Raw genomic sequence first — 16,133 nt, forward strand, 5'->3', positions numbered from 1 at the left:
AAATCTCCCGGCGGAAACATACACACATCTACGCCTGGCAGAGGGGAGCCGGTTCTATTCAGTAGTCTCGGCGGGGACGGGAACACAGGCTTTGTTTCCTTCCGCAGGAGCAGGCTGCTTCTCCCTGGGTTCGGGTCTCGAGCTGCGTGCAAACGGAGAGTGATGGGACAGTATCCCGGGGCGCATCCCGGGAGGCGCCGGCGAGCTGGCAGGCTGCCCCGCAGGACGCCGGGAACGGCGCGTGGAGGCTGCTGCCGCGCAGGCGCACCGGCCGGGCTGCGCTACGTGGGGCATCTTGGCACTGCGCGGAGACCGGTCCGTCGTGGCGGGAGGGCTAGGGCGTGCGGCCCGAGCTGGTGAGAGGGGTGAGCCAGGGCTACCCTGGGTCTGGGGAGGGGACAAGCCGGGTAGCGCCGCCTCGGCCCCGCCCGCTGTCACCCGTGGCGCGCAGTGTGCCCCGCGCCCCAGAGTCGGCTCAGACAAAGGCTGCGAGGGCAGGGCCGGGCGGTTCAGCCCTGGAGAAAAGGTTTATCCTCTCCATTTCGGGAGGAGGAAACTGGATTAGCGGGGTTACGGGATTTGCCGCAGCCGGCAAGGGAAGGAGCTGGGATTCAAAGCCAGATCCTTTTTGATTCCAAATCTCAGACTACTTTAAACTAGTGCTGCCTAAAACAAAGAATTGGGTTTTATTTATCCCTTTATGCTTCATGACCCCAGCACGGTGTTTTGGACCATATGGACTGTATATATCCACGGTCTCCATGTATCTTTTGTAAACAATGTTCAGTGATTGGTGCAAGTTCTAGAATTCTGACCATGTGATTGAACTTTCCGGATCCTTTTGCTGACTCTGATGTTTTCTAACCAGCATGGCTAGGGGCCTGTAGACTTGGCGATTTAGAATAAACGTCTGGAGCCTCCCGCTGCCTGCTAAGGAGACAGATGGAGCCCAAGGATGGGAGGTGTTTCTGAGAGCCTAGGGAGTAAAAAGGTCCAGACTCCGGATTTTGGTGCTGTATGTTCGCCGGGTTCCTGAGAGTGGAGGACACCTGTGCAACTGTGAAGCCTCCCGTCAGTTTCCGGCAGTTTCCTCATAAAAAGTGGACAAGCCCAGTCAGGACTCTCTGCCCTGTGAGCTGAGCTACAGTTCGCCAGAAAGGAGCGCCGAAGTTATCATGCTTCAGAGACTCCTAATCACCCTGCCCGTCGAGACCAGCACCTGGGTGAAGTTGCACCATCCAAAGAAGGCCACGGAGGGGGCGCCCCTGTGGGAGGACGTGACTAAGACGTTTGAAGGAGAAGGTGAGAATAGACTGCTGGGTGGGAGGGAAGCAAAGCAGCATCGTCTAGGGTGGGAAGGCAAGTGGGCACCTGAGCAGAAGCATCTGCTTAGGTAAAAGGTCTCTGGAGTTCTTGATTATTGCTCCTGGCTTGGGGTTTTCCCAAGTAGTAGTGGTTAGTTCAGACTAAAACTAATATTTCAGTGTCAGGGCTGTGTATGTTATTTCTTTTTATCTTCCCCATGGGTGCGTGGGGCTGGGAGGACTTGCCTGATTTTCCTTATTTTACAGTGAGGAAATGTGAATCAAATGAATGACCTGTCCAGGTATTGGGTGAGTAGGTCAGAAGTAGAAGGCAGTAGGGAAAGTACCAGGTGAGACCAGAGTATCTTGTGCTAGAATAGCAAGGAAGAGCTCAAAGACCAATGGACGTCTACCAGAAGGATGCAGAAGCCCGGTTCAAATTGCGGACAGTTTAAGTGTCCAGCTTTTTTTTTTAAAGGGCCTTTTATTTATTTATTTATTATTTTATTTATTTTATTTTTGGCTGCGTTGGGTCTTCGTTGCTGGGCGCAGGCTTTCTCTAGTTGTAGCGAACGGGGGTCACTCTTCGTTGCAGTGCGTGGGCTTCTCACTGCAGTGGCTTCTCTTGTTGCAGAGCATGGGCTTCAGTAGCTGTGGCTCGTGGGCTCTAGAGTGCAGGCTCAGTAGTTGTGATGCACGGGCTTAGTTGCTCTGCGGCATGTGGGATCTTCCTGGACCAGGGCTCGAACCCGTTTCCCCTGCATTGGCAGGAAGATTCTTAACCAGTGTGCCACCAGGGAAGCCCTAAGTGTCCAGATTGATTGTAACACCTTAAATAAGTAAAATTCCACGCATTCACAATGACACTTAAAATAGAGAAAGAGAGTCACAGATGTAGAAAATAAACTTATGGTTACCAAGGGGGGAAGAGGGGATGGGATGAATTGGGAGATTGGGATTGACAAATATACACTACTATTTATAAAATGGAAAACTAATGAGAACCTACTCTGTATAGCACAGGGAACTCTACTCAGTGCTCTGTGGTGACCTAAATAGGAAGGGACTCTAAAAAAGAGTGGATATATGTATATGTATAACTGATTCACTTTGCTGTACAGCAGAAACTAACATAACATTGTAAAGCAACTATACTCCAATAAAAATTTTTAAAAATGAAAAAGAATTTAGGAACCCCCCCAAAATAAATAAATATAACAGAGAAGGGGGGGAGAAAACTCATCTGCCACATTGGAAGTGATTAATACACTGATTTCTTATGTTGAAAATAGATTTTTATGGGAATGAAGGATGCATTTACCTTGCTTTTTACATCCTTTTCAGAGAATACCTGCCAATAATAAATGTAGAAAGAATGATAGAATATTTTACTGTAAATGAAGTAATTGGAAGGTTGGTAGGGAATAGGATATTCACATGGTGTCAAGGTATGGCCCCCACAAATCACTTGCTAAATGCCAGGGAAAGGACATACTTTTTCAGGGACAAGATCTAGTGGTCACTATCTTTTGTTTTTTTATAATTGTATTTATATTTGGCTGCGTTGGGTCTTCGTTGCTGTGTGCGGGCTTTCTCCAGTTGTGGCGACGGGGCTACTCTTCGTTGTGGTACACGGGCTTCTCATTGCAGTGGCTTCTCTTGTTGCGGAGCACGGGCTTCAGTAGTTGTGGCTTGCGGGCTCTAGAGCACAGGCTCAGTAGTTGTGGTGCACAGGCTTAGTTGCTCTGCAGCCATGTGGGATATTCCCGGACCAGGGCTCAAACCCGTGTCCCCTGCATTGGCAGATGGATTCTTAACCACTGCGCCAACAGGGAGGTCCTAGTGATCACTATCTTAACCAAGTGTCCCAGTGATGGGATAACCTGACATTTTGTGCCTTCTGGGTGATGTAATGTAAAGCACATGGTATCACCCATGAAGAATCCCTGCCTAAAATGTTTAACCTGATCCAAATTAATCTTAAAGGCAGAACTTCTGGTTTAAAGAAAATACAGGGGATGGAGAAATAAGAGAAACCCCACCATGAGGATACAGTAAGTCGATGCCAGTGTCATGAAGGAAAGGCAAGTACTGTCTAGAGTAAGAGAGACTTTGAATAATAACCACTTAAAATGTGTGAGCCTTAATTGGAAAAACTCTAGGATAAAAGATAGTTTGGGAACAATTGAGGAAATCTGAATATGGACTGAATATTTAGATGATCCTATGGAATTATTGTTAACTCTCTGAAGTGTGATAATTGGTATCATGATTATGTAGGAGAAGACTCTTTGAAGTATTTAGGGAGGAAGTATCATAATTTCTGCAACTTTGAAATGGTTCAGAAAAAAATATAGATAGATGAAACAAATATGGCAAATGTTAACGATCATTTAATGTGTTAGATATATGGGTGTTCAATATTCATGATAAAAAGTTAAGGGAAAAATACAAGGACAATAATTCATGTGCCTTAATTGCTAGTTCATATTTTTAATATGTCAAATTTCAGCCAGTATTTCTTGAATTCTAGCAACCTGGCATAATTTAGTTGTGTTTAAGTAGCAGATGGGCAAAAATGAACCAGATACAGTTTCTATGCATATACTCATACTAATACTCAATTGACAGTGATAAGTATAAAAATAAATATAATAGGAGGCAGCCTGAGATAGATACCAGAGTAGAGATAAAAACCAAGCTTTGGGGCTTCCCTGGTGGTGCAGTGGTTAAGAATCTGCCTGCTGGGCTTCCCTGGTGGCGCAGTGGTTGAGAGTCCGCCTGCCGATGCAGGGGACACGGGTTCGTGCCCCGGTCCGGGAAGATCCCACATGCCGTGGAGTGGCTGGACCTGTGAGCCATGGCCGCTGAGCCTGCACGTCCAGAGCCTGTGCTCCGCAACGGGAGAGGCCACAACAGTGAGAGGCCCGCATACCGCAAAAACAAACAAAACAAAACAAAACAAAACAAAAGAATCCGCCTGCTAATGCAGGGGACACAGGTTCGAGCCCTGGTCAGGGAAGATCCCACATGCCGCGGAGCAACTAAGCCCGTGTGCCGCAACTACTGAGCCTGTGCTCTAGAGCCCTCGAGCCACCACTACTGAAGCCCGCGTGCCTAGAGCCCATGCTCCGCAACAAGAGAAGCCACTGCAATGAGAAGCCCACGCACCTCAACGAAGAGTAGCCCCCACTCGCCGCAACTAGAGAAAGCCCGCACGCAGCAATGAGGACCCAATGCAGCCAAAATTAAATAAATTAAATAAATTAATTTTTAAAAAAAGCTTTGGAGGAATTCAGGGGAGAGGAAGCTTTCCTCTCATTAAGGGGCTCTGAGAAAACTTCACTCAAACTGGTCTAGAAGGATACCTCAGTTTTTCACCAAGTAGGACTTGGGGGAAAGTACTGAGGTGGGTGCTATCCAGGTATGTTCAAAGAATGGTGAATAGGATTATGTGGTGGGTGTGTCTAGAGGATGAAGGATGGTGTTTAGAGGCAGGTAATACTTGAAGAAGCAGTTTGGGACTGGTTGTGGAGGATCTTGAAGTCTACGGTAAAGTGTTTGGATTTTTCTTTCTTGAAAGTGGGGAACCTTTGAGGATTTTTGTACAAAGGAATGGCCTGGTAGGTCTGTGCTTTTGGACCAGCATTGGCCATTGGGAAACATTAATCCCCCAATCAACGCACTGCAGATCCTCCTCATTAAGGAGGCGCCAGCCTGCTCTTGAGTTGCTCTGAATGTCCCTCATTGTATTGAATGTATTGAGAGAGGGGCCAGATTCAGCAGGTCTGCACGCAGGTTTTCTATTTGGGGGATCTGGGAAGATGCAAACCTCATAGCTCTTTTCCTTTCCCAGTTCTGCTATCTCAGGATGCAGATGAGACCCGGGGAGAAAGTTTTGAGGATGAAGTGGCATCTGGGTCCCTGACAGCAGAATCCCAGGTAGGTTGGAGTTTCCTGTCACTTTCTTGAAATTGTTTCTCAGATTTTAAGAGCCCTGGCTTCAATTTTCTTTGACTCGACTTCCTGGATTGGATTTTCTTAGCCTGTTAGAAACCAGGCTGCATGGATTGATTTCACAGGCATTTTCCCCACCTGTAGTAACCTTCCTCAGAAACCCTCTTGTTTCTAGCAAACCTCTAGCCATTTATACAACAAATTTAAAAATCATGTATGTGAGTGTGTGTGTGTGTGTAAGAGAGAGAAAAAGTATATAATATAATTCTTGCCCTTAAACATCTCAAGATGTCATCCAGGGGAAAGACAAACATTGTAAAATATTTAAAGCAACACTTTAAAATGAACAGAGAGGTTCTGATATTCTTGGAGATGTATACACTTCATTAATGACCTTTAAGAAAGGATTTTTGGTCATGTCCTCGAGCAGAATTATAGATGATAGAGAAATGAGTAGAGAAGCTACTGACAGGTCCTAAAGGACACAAACTAAACAGGCTAAGAAGAAAAGGAAGGAGAACTTCCAAGAGCAGTTTAATAGTGTCTGTGTATCATACACGAGCTCATCAGAAAACCAGTGACACTAGCAGGCAAAGCTCTGCACAGCCAAACCCCGGAAGCATAGAGAAACTCAAGAGAATTAGAGAGTAATCAGAGAAAACCACTATAGAAGGAGATATTATTAGAGAACAGAAGAGTTTTAAAGTGGAGTGATCATAACTTCCAAAATCACATGGTACAGGGTTTAGTCCCATGTCTTTAACCTTCCTCAAATTCATCAGTTAAACATGGAGGCTAGTGTCTAGTAGGCCTAAAATGCATTCCAGAATTATTTACAATACATAAAAAGCATTAAAATAGTCTTAATTCCATACTTAAGGAATTTGTTATTATCTCAGCCTTCCGGCTTCTGGGTTCTCTTTGCATTTGGTAATATTTTTAAAAAATAACCCAAATGGTTATTTAATTTGTGTAGATCATTCATATCAGGTTCTTGTACCTCACAATGCAGTGTCTGCTTTGGTCAAGGAATCTTCCTTACTAGGCAGAATTCGTGCTCCCTCTAAAAATGTGCTGTTCTCACATACTTTTTTTACTAACAGAAATACCCAGCTAAGGGTCTTATCCATGCTGAAATGTTCTCATTTTTTAAAAAAAATTTATTTATTTGGCTGCGTCGGGTCTTAGTTGTGGCACGCGGGATCTTTCCTTGCAGCAAGCGGGCTCTTCGTTGTGGCATGCGGGCTGTAGAGCGCCCAGGCTTAGTTGCCCTGCAGCACATGGGATCTTAGTTCCCTGACCAGGGATCGAGGCTGCTTCCCCTGCATTGGAAGGCAGATTCTTAACCACTGGGCCATCAGGGAAGTCCCGAAATGTTCTCATTTTAACCAATTCTTTCAGCCCAACCAGGGTCCCTGTTTTCTCTTGTGGCCTTAGCCCCTTTTGAACCCTTTCCTTTCTCAAATATTCCTGATTTTTATTGTCCTTAACCTAAATTACTGTATACTGTTCTGTGACCTTCTTTAATATAGTTCATGAGTATTTTGCCTTCAACCAAATTGTGAGTTGGAAAAGACAGCTTACACACTCCCTGCATTGTTTTGTAACCTCCAGCAGAGAATCAGCCAGTTTTCAAGAGGGTGTCCGTAGGAACTGGCAGAGGCTTGATGACAAAGAGATCTCTTTCTAGCCTTTCCTGCATCAGAGATGGGCTCCCACATGTGGCAGGCTACCTCATAAATTTAAGTCCTTACGTACAGACTGACATAGACTAGACCTGTCTAGCCTGAGGAGAATCTCTGCTGAATGGTGTTTCTCCAACCCTATGATGGATTTGCTTTTATTTTTTTTAAAAAAAAGAGGGTATCCAGGAAAACTTGGCTAAAATCTCTTAGCATCTAGACAAGGTTAGAACAACTTCCTAACTCTGGCTGAAAAGGAACATATTTGATGTTCTAGGAACTGTTAACCTTCAAAGACATATCTGTGGACTTCACCCAGGAGGAGTGGGGGCAGCTGGCCCCTGCTCACCGGAATCTGTACCGGGAGGTGATGCTGGAGAACTATGGGAACCTGGTCTCAGTGGGTAAGGATGGGTTCCCCTTGTAACTAGAACCTGTCTATTGGAATAACAATCTTTATTTCTAAGTTAAGTGGTATGCTTGGTCTTTGGGTTCTGTGTTAGAGATTTCTAATTCCTTCTGAACATCAAGTCAGGATTGCTGTGGTCTTTTCTGCTCTGGTCTTTCTACTCTACCCTTCAGAAGGCCTGAATAACAAAGAACTATCTTTAAATTCTTGGGATGCCTCTTTGACCTCAGCACATGTAGTTTTCTTCTTCTTCACAAGCAGGGTATCAGCTTTCCAAACCTGATGTGATTTCCCAGTTGGAGAAGGGAGAAGAACCATGGCTGATGGAGAGAGAGATTTCAGGAGGTCCAAGTCCAGGTAAGAGCAAGGCAGATGGAGCCTTTGTCATGTTTGCCAGAGAGTTCGGCTTAAAGGCTTCTTCAGGCCACTGGGGAGGTTGCAGCCACCTGGGTGAGACCCACAAGAAACCTGATTACCACTCTGTCCCCCCTTTCCTGCACTTGCCTCTTCTCATTAGTTTCTTTGGAGTCAGAGGAAAAGAGATAGATGCCTTTCTCATCAGGGTTAGCGGCCTTCACCATTTCTCCTGACCTGACATTTGTGGTTTTCTTGCTTTCTCCAGCATTCTAAACCTTACCCTGATCATAGTTTCTTTCTCCTGTACATTCAGTTATCCATGGATCTCGCCTCATAAAGACAGTACCCTTCACCAGATCCTTATGTTACTGTATCCTGACTTTCACTTTCTCTGATGATTCCATTTAAAATTTTTTCCTAAATCTTATTTTATGACCATATCTTCAATTCTGATTCTCTTTTTAACTTGTGTAATTTAACTTTTATTTCAGATAATTTATGACTCTTTGAGAAGTCACTACAGAATTCCTTCTTACCAAATCCAATGGCTTTTAATAGTCTTCTTCAACTTCAGTAATAATGTAACAGTAATAATGACACTGTTTTCCAAGCTGGCTTCTGCGAGTCCTGTGCCTACTTTAACCCCATCTTACAAATGAGGAAAAGAAGGCTCTTAGGTTAAGAAATCTGTACATGATTGTTTAGCTACTACTTGGGGAATCAGTATTTGTCTAATCATTCTGACTCCACAGTTTGTGTTCTTTTTTTTTTTTAATTACAACCCATTTTTATTTTTAAATTTTTAAAAAAATTTTTATTTATTTTATTTTTGGCTGCATTGGGTCTTTGTTGCTGCACACGGGCTTTCTCTAGTTGCAGCGAGCGGGGTCTACTCTTCGTTGTGGTGCACGGGCTTCTCATTGCAGTGGCTTCTCTTGTGGAGCACAGGCTCTAGGCGCATGGGCTTTAGTAGTTGTGACACGGGGGCTTCAGTAGTTGTGGCTCGTGGGCTCTAGAGCTCAGACTCAGTAGTGTGGCGCACAGGCTTAATTGCTTCGTGGCATGTGGGATCTTCCTGGATCAGGGCTTGAACCCATGTCCCCCACATTGTCAGGCGGATTCTTAACCACTGTGCCACCAGGGAAGCTGCCACAGTTTGTGTTCTTATGGTACTGTCCTGCAGGGCAGCATTAGGTTATATAGACCACACCACCTTCTTGGTATCTTTTCTTCCACCAGCTAACTCAATAATTTTTGTCTCCTCTATCTCTCTTATTGCTTCTTCAATGCTTCTCATCAGTCTCCTTTTTTAATGCAGATATATAATTGACACCTTTGTTAGGCTAAGCTAAACTACTATAGTATATAGACTGTAAAGTTTGGCTCACACAGAATAGGACTTTCTTGCTCATGTATTGATCTGTTTAGTTCAGTGGACAGTTCTTTTCCCCCTGACAATTCAGGGACAGAGATTCCTTCCACATGGTGGTTCCATCATCCTCAAGGGCCTCCTCATCAACTAAGTTTGGCCAGCAGTAGAAGAAGAGCACAGAGGGGTTCATTTGGGTGGTTTTTACGGGCCAGACTGGAATGGCTAACATCACTTTTCACTCTCATTCACTTAATGGGGGAGACCTTTGTCACTTCACTCAATCAAATTCAAGGAAGATTGAGAAATATAGTATAGTTCTGTGTCCAGAAGTAGGGAGAAGAGATTTCAGAATGGCCAACAGTCTCTGCCACAATCCCTGAGGAGACTGTCTTTTACACTGCTGTTCTGTTTCTGCACAAACTCCCACAAATGCATTATGATGGTCTCAACTATCCCTTTGACATCTATATTCCCCATATTTTCATCTTTGTCATATATGTTCATATGAACTCTGTTCTCACATATCCCTGGTGTTTGGGACATCTCTATATAGACATGCTGTTGTTACTTCAAGCCCAGCATATCCAAAAACAGAAGCTATCTTCTCTCTCAAACAAAGTTCTTATCCTGACTCCTCCTGTTCTTTTAACCTCTGAGACTAGAAATCATGGTATCAGCAAGAATGTATCATGCTTTCTACTCTGTTTTTCCCTCATTCTCCGTGGTTTTTTCTTTGATATTACCTGCTAGGTCCACTTCTACTCTTCATCTCTGTTGACCTTGCTAAGCCAGGTTCCCATCATCCCATGCCAATTACTATAATTTCTAGTTGCATTTGTTGATGTCTTCCTTTTCTTTCTGAATCATTTTGAATGTTACTGCCAGATTTGATCACTTGAAATATCACATTTATCTTTTTTTTACCCTAAAAAGTTAAATGTCGTCTTATTCCCTGTAGTAAGTAATCCAAACATCTCTACTTGCTTTTTGAGTCCACTCTAAAATTTATTCAGCTATTACCAAGTACTTTGTATGTGCTATTACTAAAATGAGGTTAAACATTCTGGGGACTAAGATTTTGCCGTGAACTGGAAATATTGGTGCTTTAGGATGACAGGGTCCAGAATGGTTGGATAGGAATAGAGAGTAAAAATCCAGGAAACTCCCTCATCCAAAAATGCTGTGTCATGTATACTATGGATAAAATACATATTCTCTATCTTTTAAGAGTTTACAGTGTAATTAATGTTTTGTCACAAATTAAGAAATCATTTTTCACCTCTTATGTAGGCAGAAATTATGAAGATTGATAAAAATCCAGTGAGTTTGCAGGGAGGGGCACCCATATTCAGTGATAGCCCACATACTCATACCCAATACTTTCTTTTTAGTAAATCCTATGAAACATTGACAGGAGTGTACACAAACTTACATGTAATGACAAAGTGAAAAATCAGAGACAACCTAAATATTTTTTAGTAAAGTCAAACAAATATGTTTGTAAGTAGAATGTAGTATAATTGTTAATAAGAATGAGATAAATCTAAATGTACAGACATATAATTGAGCTTAAAAAAAAACCACATGCTGAACTATATGTATTCCATGATCCCCTTTTTTGGGTAGAAATGTATATTTATGACAATATATACACAAATGCACACATTCACTTGTGTATATTATTGAGAAATGTCTGAACAGATGCATTCCAAAATCCTAAGAGATTAAAGGAAATGGGGATGAGATTGAGAAAGGCTATCCTTTTTCGGTGAATGCATTTCTATATTATTTGATGTTTTATTTTAACATGCACAGAGTATGAGATACTTAAATTTTTCTAAGTAAATAAAATTTTGTCATAGAAATATAAGCTCGAGATGATATCGTGTTAGAATTCTTATCTCCTTGTCTTATCTCTGATATTTGCCCTTCCAGTGATGCTTTCATCTTAGTCCATTTCCTCTTGCAATTCTCATGGATGAACTCCTCCCAATTTTTAAAGTCACCTTACATACTTTTAACAGCTTCTTTGTGTTGACCACCTTGTTACTTTCACATCAGCTCTCTAGGTGGCAGGATCCTATTTGAAGACAGTCCAACCCTCCTGTACCTAGTATATATTATTTTTTTTCCCTCCTGTTCTCACTGTGGCCATTTATTTTTTAAAGTTCAGTGAATATGAGTTATTTATATTTTTGGATTTCTTTCAGACTTGGAGGATGAAACAGAAACCAAAGAGTCAATCTTAAAGAGTGACATCTCATGGGAAGAATTACACCATGACCTGATGATGGAAAGGTCCACAAGAGGAAGCACCTTGGTTTCCACATTGGGAAGGGACTCCAAATGTCATAAGTTAGAAAACCACGAGGAGAACCAAGGAATGGGTGCAGGGCAAATCCCCTTGATCCACAAGAAAACACTCACACAGGAGAGAGGCCAAGAATCTAACAGATGTGTGAAAAGTATTAATGTGTGCTCAAAAGTTATTCCAGGACCAATAGATCCTCCAAGAAAAAGACACCATAAATATGACATATCTAGAAGGAAAAGTATATACAATTTAGGTTTGATTAATCACTCAAGGAATTATACAAGAATGAAAACCTTTGAATGTAATATTTGTGAAAAAATCTTCAAACAGCTCATTCATCTTACAGAACACATGAGAATTCATACTGGAGAGAAACCTTTCAGATGTAAAGAATGTGGAAAAGCCTTTAGCCAAAGTTCATCCCTTATTCCACATCAGAGAATCCATACTGGCGAGAAACCCTATGAGTGTAAAGAATGCGGGAAAACCTTCAGACATCCATCATCTCTTACTCAACATGTTAGAATTCATACTGGGGAGAAACCCTATGAATGTGGTGTATGTGAGAAAGCATTCAGCCAGAGCATTGGGCTGATCCAGCATCTGAGAACTCATGTCAGAGAGAAACCTTTTACATGCAAAGACTGTGGAAAAACATTTTTCCAGATTAGACACCTCAGGCAACATGAGATTATTCATACTGGTGTGAAACCCTATATTTGTAATGTATGCAGTAAAACCTTCAGCCACAGCACATACCTAACTCAACACCAGAGAACTCATACTGGGGAAAGACCATATAAATGTAAGGAATGTGGGAAAGCCTTTAGCCAGAGAATACATCTTTCTATCCATCAAAGAGTCCATACTGGAGTGAAACCTTATAAATGCAGTCATTGTGGGAAAGCCTTCAGGCATGATTCATCCTTTGCTAAACATCAGAGAATTCACACTGGAGAAAAACCATATGATTGTAATGAATGTGGAAAAGCCTTCAGCTGTAGTTCATCACTCATTCGACATTGCAAAACACATTTAAGAAATACCTTCAGCAATGATATGTGAAATATATTCAACATCAAAGAATCCCCAAATTGGAGCAAAAACCTCTAAATCTATGGTTTTCTGACTTTTGGATTTCAAGAACCAATAATTATTTTTTAATGGTTTGACCCAATGTTACAACTATTAATTTTGCCATATTAAAAAAAGAACTACCTATTATCTGCATTGTTTCAGAAAAGAAAGGGCATTTTAATATTTAAAAATACAGGAAGGATATATTCATAGAGAACAGCCCTTTACATTTGAATTAACTTAGCTTTATGAAAATCTCCCAAATTTATCTTTATTTTTCTCATTTCACTGTGGGCCAGTGAAATCATCACAACAGGCCGGTGATCTGTGATTGGCTTTGAGAGTCACTGTTTTAAATATCCCTTTAATGAATCAGAATAAAATATAATCTTTACTATAGCTCTTTATATGGCTAGAAGAGGTATAAATAAAAATGTCAGTTGTCTCATTTCTAGAAGAAATAATGTTAAAGGGATTTTTCTAGACTTGATAGATAATGTGCTATACATGAGATACTTATATTTTATGGTTTTCTATAGAGAGGAATTGGCAAACTTTTTCTATAAAGGGCCAGATAGTAAATATGTTAGGTGTTGTATGCCATATGGCCTCTGTCAGAACTACTCAACTCTACCATTTTAGTGCAAAAGCATCCAGAGGCAATATATAAATCAGGGTATCTCAATCTTGGTGCTGCTGATATTTTGGGGCCAGATACTTTGTTATGGGCAGCCATCCTGTGCATCGTAGGGTGTTTAGCAGCATCCCTGGCCACTGGATGCCAGTAGTCCCCTCATCCATTGTGATGACCAAAACTTTCCCCAGACATTGCTAGATGTCCCCTGGAGGGCAAGGTAGTTCCTACTTGAGAACCACTGACAAATGAATGGGTGTAGCTGTGTTCCAATAAACTTTATTTAAAAGACAAGTTTGAGTTGCATTTAGCCCAAGGGTTGTAGTTTGCCACTCCTGCTACAGAGTATGTAAAATGATTAATACTGACAATGGACTGTCATTTAATGTCAAATTTGTATGTTTGTTTATATCTATGCCAAAAATCTTATTTCCTTACCAATTCCTTTGGTATTTTGTTGCAAAAAAAATTGTTTTAAATCACAATTATGATGCTATTGTGGAAACCTAGGAATTATTTATGGAGATATTTATGCAGACTTTAGTTCATAATGATGCTTTTTTGTTCATCCACAAGTGCTTTGAGATGTATCTCTAAAAGATAACCACCACTCTGTTAAGACTTAACTGCAATGCCATTATTACACGTAAGAAAATTAAGCCATAATTCCTTAATACATATTGATGTTTTTTTGAAGATAGATATATTAAGATTGGTGGCTGCCATTTTAATTGTTTTTGACTTTCCATTTGCCAAATGTACAGTATTAGATTCAAAAATGTGCTTTCTGCTGAGTGGGAGGGTCTTTGAAATAGCCCCAGAAAAACACATCTAGAGGCCCACCAAAGAGGACCAGGGAGAAAGTGACCACGGGCCAAACTGAGGCAGGTAAGTATGAGAGAAGAAGTGGAGGAGTTGATTCATAGTATTTCACTGTATTTATAAATACTGCATCCTTCCAAACATAGTTGAAGATTGGTCAAGTTCAACTTCTTACTCTTAAATGGAAGAACAAACAATTCAACTGCCTGAGCATTGTGTGAACCATCAAAAGTAAAGCTGTTAATCCAGAATATATACCATTATCTCTAGATATTTTCTATTAGTATATTTACTTTAAAAAAAGCAAAAAACAACTGGCTTCTAACTCTTAGGTCCTGTATGACTTTGATGGGCAGAGGACAGAGTGAGGATGCTCACTGTTCCTTATATATGTTTGTCCATGTTTCTATGGTCTTAGATTTCCCAAGAATTTGGGTTTCTCTGATTGCTTCTTTTAGTGAAAGGCATAACCATCACTTTTCTCTGCCTCAGTGAGTCCCTGCCTCAGTGATCTCATATAATGTCTTATAGCTTAAAATACTATCTCTGTTTAATTGCCAAATTCACGTCCCCAGCCTAGACCTTTCTTCTGAACTCCAACCTCTTCCTGCCATTGAGCCTTTGCACTAGCTGTTCCTTCGGACATCCTACCCTTCCCTTCTCATCTTTGCTCAATGTTGCCTTTTCACTAAAGCCTGTTCTGAACATGCTACTTAATACTGCAACCTGTCCCTTACCCCCTAACTTCAATATTCCCAACCCCCCCTTAATTTGTTCTATTCTTTCTTTGTCCATATCACATATCACCTAACATACTAGATAATTTACATATTTACTATGCTTATTATTTACTATTGTCTCCCCTTACTAATATGTAAGCTGCATGACAGCAGGGATCTGTTTTGTTTGCCAGTGTATCATAAGTGCCTAGAATAGTGCCTGGCACACAGTAGGGACTCAAGAAATATTTGTTGAATTGCTTTGATTTGAACTGAATTGAATTACGTATCTATGATGACAGTAGAGAAAGGCAGTTCCTATACTGTCTCACCTAGATTTTATAGGTGAGAAAACTTTTCCGTTTCCTTTTTTTTTCTTTGCAAATGGATCAGAATTTATAAGCCTCTAAGAATGGTGAATCATAACTGACATACTTTTAAGATAGAAGGGTATTTTTAAGTTAATTTGTTTAAAATGCAGTTAAGTAGGGCTGATTAACTACATGACTTTATCTTTGTTTTTGTAAAAGCGTTTACATCACCACCTTCCTTCATCCCAAAGGAGACTAGAGTTTATTCTCTGGAGAAGGACAATTTGCTCTGGAATCAGAGACACCAGACACAGAAGAGACAGGGGTAAGAAACAGGGCTGAAATGGAGACTGAATGGTGGCATGCACAGCCCCTCTCCCGGGGGAAGCCAGGCTCCACCCCTTCAACAGCCCCCCACTCCAGTTTAACTCATCCCTTCATATATAATTTATTTGTATGACTATTGTTAGTCTTGGTATCACTGAAAAGGTTATTTCCTATATTTTGAGTTTATGTTTTTACATCTGATGCAGTTGAGGATCTAAATGCTTCTGCTTTCCAAATTTCTAGTCAATTATCCAAATACCCCTCATTGTTTGTCACCCTCTTTCAATTGATTGTGCCAAACACACTCTGTACATCTACAGAGATGACCTCATTTCAATGGAATCATTCCTATGAAATGGATACTATTATTTTCCCCCATTTTATAAATGAAGACACTGAAGATCTGAGGGGATAAATGATATGCCCAAGGTTGCACAGCTAAGCAGTTGAAATGCTGGATGGGTTAAACTGCTGGGACAGGAGCTGGGCTGTGTGTGACATTCATGTGTCTTTTAATTTCTCTGATGAGACATTTTAATGAAAATATATGTAGTTGATTTCAAAACACAGGTAAGTTTCCTCTATTTACCTTTATTTTTCTAAAAGTTTCTTTTCAAAATATGTATGTTGAAGCCCTAACACCCAATGTGATTGTATTTGGAGAAGGGCTTTTGGAAGGTAATTAGGGTTAGATGAGGTCATGAGAGTGACCTTCATGATGGAATTAGTGCCCTTAAAAGAAGAGACACCAGAGAATAAACTCCCTTTCCCTCTCCCGCCGTTACTAACGGTCTGTTACTAACGGACCCTTAGTCTGTTCCGGTTGCTGTAAGAAAAATATCATAGAC

The 16,133-nt window shown here is 41.3% G+C and overlaps 1 protein-coding gene and 1 non-coding gene across 2 annotated transcripts in view; both read left to right on the forward strand.

Moving 5' to 3' along the window:
• Positions 1 to 251: 251 nt before the first annotated feature.
• The window catches only part of LOC137208786 (zinc finger protein 184-like), a 36,941-nt gene continuing 21,059 nt past the window's right edge, over positions 252 to 16,133 (forward strand). Inside the window, exons 1-6 of the mRNA XM_067709468.1 lie at positions 252 to 365; positions 869 to 1,302; positions 5,161 to 5,246; positions 7,221 to 7,347; positions 7,611 to 7,709; positions 11,292 to 12,456. Of these exons, the coding sequence (XP_067565569.1) occupies positions 1,176 to 1,302; positions 5,161 to 5,246; positions 7,221 to 7,347; positions 7,611 to 7,709; positions 11,292 to 12,456 (1,604 nt within the window). The 5' untranslated portion in view covers positions 252 to 365; positions 869 to 1,175. The remainder of the gene's footprint in view (positions 366 to 868; positions 1,303 to 5,160; positions 5,247 to 7,220; positions 7,348 to 7,610; positions 7,710 to 11,291; positions 12,457 to 16,133) is intronic.
• Positions 6,889 to 6,984, forward strand: LOC137220371 (small nucleolar RNA SNORA12). Its single transcript, XR_010941669.1, has one exon. It is a non-coding gene; the product is annotated as a small nucleolar RNA SNORA12 (small nucleolar RNA).

The sequence above is a fragment of the Pseudorca crassidens genome, chromosome 2 (genome assembly GCF_039906515.1).
Source record: "Pseudorca crassidens isolate mPseCra1 chromosome 2, mPseCra1.hap1, whole genome shotgun sequence".
Lineage (NCBI taxonomy): Eukaryota > Metazoa > Chordata > Mammalia > Artiodactyla > Delphinidae > Pseudorca > Pseudorca crassidens.